Source organism: Malus sylvestris, chromosome 8, assembly GCF_916048215.2.
Source record: "Malus sylvestris chromosome 8, drMalSylv7.2, whole genome shotgun sequence".
Lineage (NCBI taxonomy): Eukaryota > Viridiplantae > Streptophyta > Magnoliopsida > Rosales > Rosaceae > Malus > Malus sylvestris.
Window position 1 is genome coordinate 23,792,645 of NC_062267.1, and position 5,479 is coordinate 23,798,123.

Consider the following 5,479-nt stretch of genomic DNA (forward strand, 5'->3'; position numbering starts at 1 on the left):
AAAAAGCAGAGAGGGAAACCACTTGCTTTTTGTTGTAGGTTTGTCTTTGGTAATCCCGCTACCAAATAGTCTGTCTTTTTAAACAATCTTCGCCCTTCCGTATTGCTTGATGGAAACAACAATGAGGGCAGATAGAATTTTTTTTTTCTTTTCTTTTTTTTTCTTCTTCTAATTATGAGATGGGGAGAGAGAGAGAGAGAAAGAGGAGTTTGTGAAGGGATTAGAGTTGGCTGCTTTATATAACGCAATCACGGGGGTGTGACAAGTCATCGGATGACGGGCCCCACTCTTAACTATATACAGGTCAGCAAAACCTAGTAGCGCAAATTATTCCACAGGCAATAGGAGCAAGTAAAAGCCAGTTTTACTCGTACCCAAAAATGGACCCGAAACCTTTTGTAAGCATGGCAATTTGTATTGATTAGGGTTTTTCCTTTGCACCTGAGGTCTCAGGACCAGGTTACTCATTCTCCGGTATCAACCGACCGGCGGTAGCTGATATCAACTCTTATCTTTGGGGGGAAGGGGTTTCCTAGCCGGAAACTCCCGACACCGCCGCGGGTTTCTTGAATCCACAAAATCATTAGGGATTTATTTCAGTGCCAATTGATCATTCCAGTCAAGGAAAAAATAGGCAACGATATGGTCCCATGCATATTTATGCATTTATTAACCAGATGATCAACATTTGCTAATAATAACAATAATAAATTCAACAGTCAGGTACTACAACACCACATCTGAAAGAAACAAACACTTTGAAACTGCAGAGAGAGAGAGAGAGGCATGAGAGAGAGAGAGAGAGAGAGAATGAGATGAGATTGTATCAGTCTACAGCTTAAAAAATAAACTACCATTTGAATCAAAATAAACAGACTAAGCTCTCTCTCTCTTCCTTTACTTCTCTACCGGCGGCGCAGGGGAGGAGCGTGTAAATTTAATCTTTCCGGTCGTCCGCTTCAAACCTATCTTCCATTTCCCCAATTCCTCCGAAGATGGGATAGCTTGTGAGTCTCTAATCAACGCTCCCTTCACCCCCTCCGGCAGCCTTTGTTTATGATCAAATGAATATGGAAGCAAAAACAAACATGAAATTTAGAAGCGTACCAATACAACATTTGGGTAATCCAATACCTTGCAGAGCCATTGATCCACAGCATCTGCACCCCTCCCCTGAGTTCGGGAAGAACCAAAGCCGAGAAGAAATGCAGTCGACAGTGCTGTGAATGCCATTGCAATTGTGGCACCTAATCGTCATTGCAACAGCCCCAGCACAGGACTGCAAGCTTTTTACTCACCTTCGTTCAAAGAATCGAAAGCCACTGCAGGAACCATCTCGCGGGTTATATAAAAGTCACCCGCAGAACGTTTTTCCCCCAACAAACAAGTGTTTAACTTGCTCAGATGCCACCACAGTAAGAGATGAAACACCTTCAAGCTAAATGCCTGGTCTCAGGATTTCAACAAATTGCGGAATATCATCCCTGGGACCCTCAAGGGATCGGTACATGTATAGTGTATCAAAATTTTCACCCTCTTCCTCCCCTTCATTACTCTTCATCACTTCCACCACGAGGCGAGGCAGTTCTCGAGCAATCGCCCAACAACCTTGGCGTGTTAGCGAACACGAAGACATCCAAAGGAATCTCATATTGTAATAGTGGTGCAAACCAGAACACAATGCTGTATCCCCAAATGGGCTGTCCCTTATTTCAAGCTTTTGCAATTTATGGCAGCCCTCAAGCACGTACTTAAGCCCTAAGTCACTATCACCGGCAAAGGCAACTGAAAGGGTTCGAACCAACTTTCCATATTTTCCAATGTAGCTGAATGCCCGATCAGTCAATAAACCCGACACAGCAAGGCGGGTGAGCTTCTTACAGTTCATAACTATTGCTCCGAAACCTTCATCCATAGGTTCACCAGTAACATGGTCAGGCAGGCGGCGCCCCATTATACAAAGACGAAACACCACAAGTTCTGAGCAATTCTTTGACATTGCTATTACAGCTGCATTTGTCATGCGCTGACAGAAGTATAAAATAGACCGCAGTTTTCTACAACCCTCAGAAATTGCTTCTAGACCCACCTCAGAAACAGGGCCCTCCGCATCCTCCTGAGCATTAACAGGAAAAACCCGAAGCTCACGCAGTTCCTTGCAAGTTGCAGCCACTGCCTTAAGTCCTTCATCACATATTGAATCGAGTACCTGCACAAAGATATCCATATTAAGCTTCAAAAGTCAATTATCTCCAGTGTTTACACATTAATACACACAACACATACCCAAAAAGACTGGAGTTTGTGGCATTGGGTTATGACTGGTTTAAGTTGTTCCGCAGTGATGTTCGCATAGCTCAAGTTCAGAGAGGTGAGATTACTACAGACAGGGTAAATTGCAGGAATGTAATCCAGCAATATCTCCCGGAACCCAGAGAGACAAACTAAGGATTTGCAAGCAGCAAAAGCAGAGACATAATCCAGTTCTTGATCACCCTGAGCCATGCCCTCAGATAAATTGAACGAGCCCGTTCCTAAGTGCGTCAGTTGAGGAGCTCGGACCATCAGGCGGTATAGCTGCCCAATTGAAACATGGCGGTTCAACCTCAGTTTCTTCAGGGAAGGTGACCTAGCCACTAGCTTCTCCAATGCCTCGAAATTTATGTGGCATTCCACACAATCGAACATCAGAGATTCGAGAAACGTTTGACTCTCCGGAAAACAACATATCCAATCCACCTCATCGTCCATAACTTCGGTTTCGGTCAGATCAAGCACTCTAAGCTGCCTGCAGAATACACACACATACACACATTAACCCCACTATGCGATTCCCCACTGCAATTTCACATTATCTAGGCACTTCATAGATTCAAATACTTCATATCGAAAAAAGACAAAGCAGTTTATCCAAACAAACCCAGAAACCCGAAATAGATCTAAAAACACTAATCAGATCCAAACAATAATACCCATTAAAGCTTCAACCTTTCTACTCAAACCCCGATTAAAACCCATTTCACGGATCTAACCCATCATTGTTTACACTAATAAAAACTTAATTAAGAAATTGATCTGAAACTAATAACGAAATTTGCAAAGTACCTGCACTTGCTAACGAAGACGGCGAGCCCACTGGTCCCGAACCCATCGCAGCAAACCAGGACGAGCTCCTTGAACCCAGCAAACGACTCAGCCAAGAGGGCAAGATCGTCATCCGTCACGGACATCCGCTTCAGGCAGAGCTTCTCGAGCCACGGGTACGCCTTGGCCATGGAGGACACCCACGGCGCCAAGTGGGCCCCCCAATTGGCCGGCATGAGGTTGAAATCGGCGAACCGGGGCTTGCCCTTGATGGTCAGGGCCCGGACCCGGGTGAACCGGGCCGTGGCCCGGCGGGGAGAGACGGCGTAGCAGTTGCCGATGAAGAGCTCGGATCTGGTGAGGGCCTCTGCGCGGTACCAGGACTTGCAGACCAATGAGGCGGCGCTGCGGTCGCGGCGGGAGGTGAGGAAGCAGAGGACGTTTTCAAGAACATTCTCAAGGACTTGGTCCGGATAGGGGACGGTGTACTCGACGGAGGTGCCGCCGCCGGACACAGAAAGTCCGGAGCAGTTGCGGGACTTGCTGGAGGGGATTGGACCGTCGATGAGATCCAAGGACGGAGATCGGTCGTCATCCTCGGACATTTGGGATGAGGAGGATGAAGGGATTGATGGGTCCTCAACCATAAAAGCCCTTCCTTCTCACTTCTCTCTCCTCTCTCTCTCTCTCTCTCTCTCTCTCTCTCTCTCTTAACAATCTCTGAAACTGGGATGGTGATCTGAGTTTTGGGTTTTTGATCAAATAAAAATATCAAAAATCGAATCTTTTTTGGTGAATTTTTAAATCAGATCACGTTATGGGGCTCTGATGGAGGAGTGAATTGGATTTGGGGGGTTTGATTTGATGAGAGAGAGAGAGAGAGAGAGAAGGATAGAGAGGTGGGTGTGAGGCGATATGCAGAGAAATGGAGATGATGGGTTGGGATTAATTTAACAATTAATTGGTCACAGGGGGAGAGTGAACAGTAGGGCTATGGCTATGCTGTCTGTGTCTCAGTGTCTCTCTGAGCATTGGGATTCTCCATGCTTTCTCTCTCTTGTTTCTCTCTCTTTTATCTCTACTATCCATCCCATCCAATGGCTCTCCACACTTCTCCTCCTCCATTATTTGGGGTTTTTGCCCTTTACAATCCTTGTCTTTTTTCTCTCCTTTTCTTTTTCTTCTAGGATTATCATATCCTTCTTTCTTTCCTCTTCCCTTTTCTTTTGCTATTTTCTCCCTAACATTTCATGTAAATTTGTGGACAACTCCCCTTTGTTCAGTAAATTTGTGGACTGTTCCTTTCTCACCACTTACTTTTATTTACATTAGTAGTAGGTTTATGATTCTTAGTATTAGTATTTTTTACAAAATGTCAGAAAAAGTTAGTGTGACACCAATATTTTGAACCCATATAAAAATCATAATTTTATAGTAAGTTAGAAAATTTGAGTGTGATATCAATATTAAAATCAGCCTGCTTGATTTCTATACATAAGTATTATACTCACTCAAACTATTATGAAGGGCAAGAAGTGGATGAATAAATTACTTCGAACTTGTCGACCCTAAGCTGAATAAATTGGTTTGACTTCCCTTGCATATAGATTGAAGAGTTAAAACATTGTAGCTCCCACATTATAATATGTAATTCGATCCTTAAAAATAAATAACTTAAACATGAATTGATTTTACCAACCATATGAAAGGAAAAGGATCTCGTGATCATGGTCGTTCATCGTACATCGTGCAATCAATTTTTGTTAAGTATTATTTATGTTTAATTTTAAATTTCAAATGACTTCTAACTGTACGATGTACGATGAACGAACATCATCACAGGATCCCTTAAATCCCTAGGAAAAGAATCCGGCAAGGATCCTTTTCCCATATGAAAAAGCTAAAGGAAACAACAAATAAGCAACAAGAAGAAATAATTGGTTTTAACTTGTGGTTTATATAACCTTGAAAACAAGTGGGAATTAACTTCAACTTGGTGACAATCAACAAGTGGGAGTTAACTTAGCTTGAAGTGATTAAAACTGATTGAATATTTATATATGTCTCTCGTTAACTAAAATCCGTTAAACCAGTTAGTAAAATTACCAAGAAAATTCCAACGATAAAATAATTATAAGTGATCAAAGTTGAAAACTGAAACAATCACACTAGTCAACACTAATTAGAGACCAAAGTTTCATGTACAAATGAGAATAAACTGGAGTAGCAAACGCCTCAAGAAAAATTAGCTTTCCCGCTCGCAAATTGGAATACTTCAAATTATCGCATTTTATTTATTAATGAAAGTAAGCAAGTTACTAAGACTTTATTTTATTATCTTTTGCAAAAAAAAAAAATTTAATTTCATATTATTATTTAGCAATATTTGGCTACC

General features: G+C 42.3%; 1 protein-coding gene across 1 annotated transcript; it reads right to left on the minus strand.

Annotated features, from left to right (window-relative positions):
* Window positions 1-687: 687 nt before the first annotated feature.
* Window positions 688-4,233, minus strand: LOC126632283 (transport inhibitor response 1-like protein). The gene is made up of 3 exons (XM_050302635.1): window positions 3,106-4,233; window positions 2,287-2,788; window positions 688-2,209 (listed from the first exon to the last, which is right to left on the minus strand). The coding sequence occupies exons 1-3, from the start codon at window positions 3,729-3,731 to the stop codon at window positions 1,439-1,441; spliced, it is 1,899 nt and encodes a 632-aa protein (XP_050158592.1). The 5' UTR covers window positions 3,732-4,233; the 3' UTR covers window positions 688-1,438.
* Between the last annotated feature and the right edge of the window lie 1,246 nt (window positions 4,234-5,479).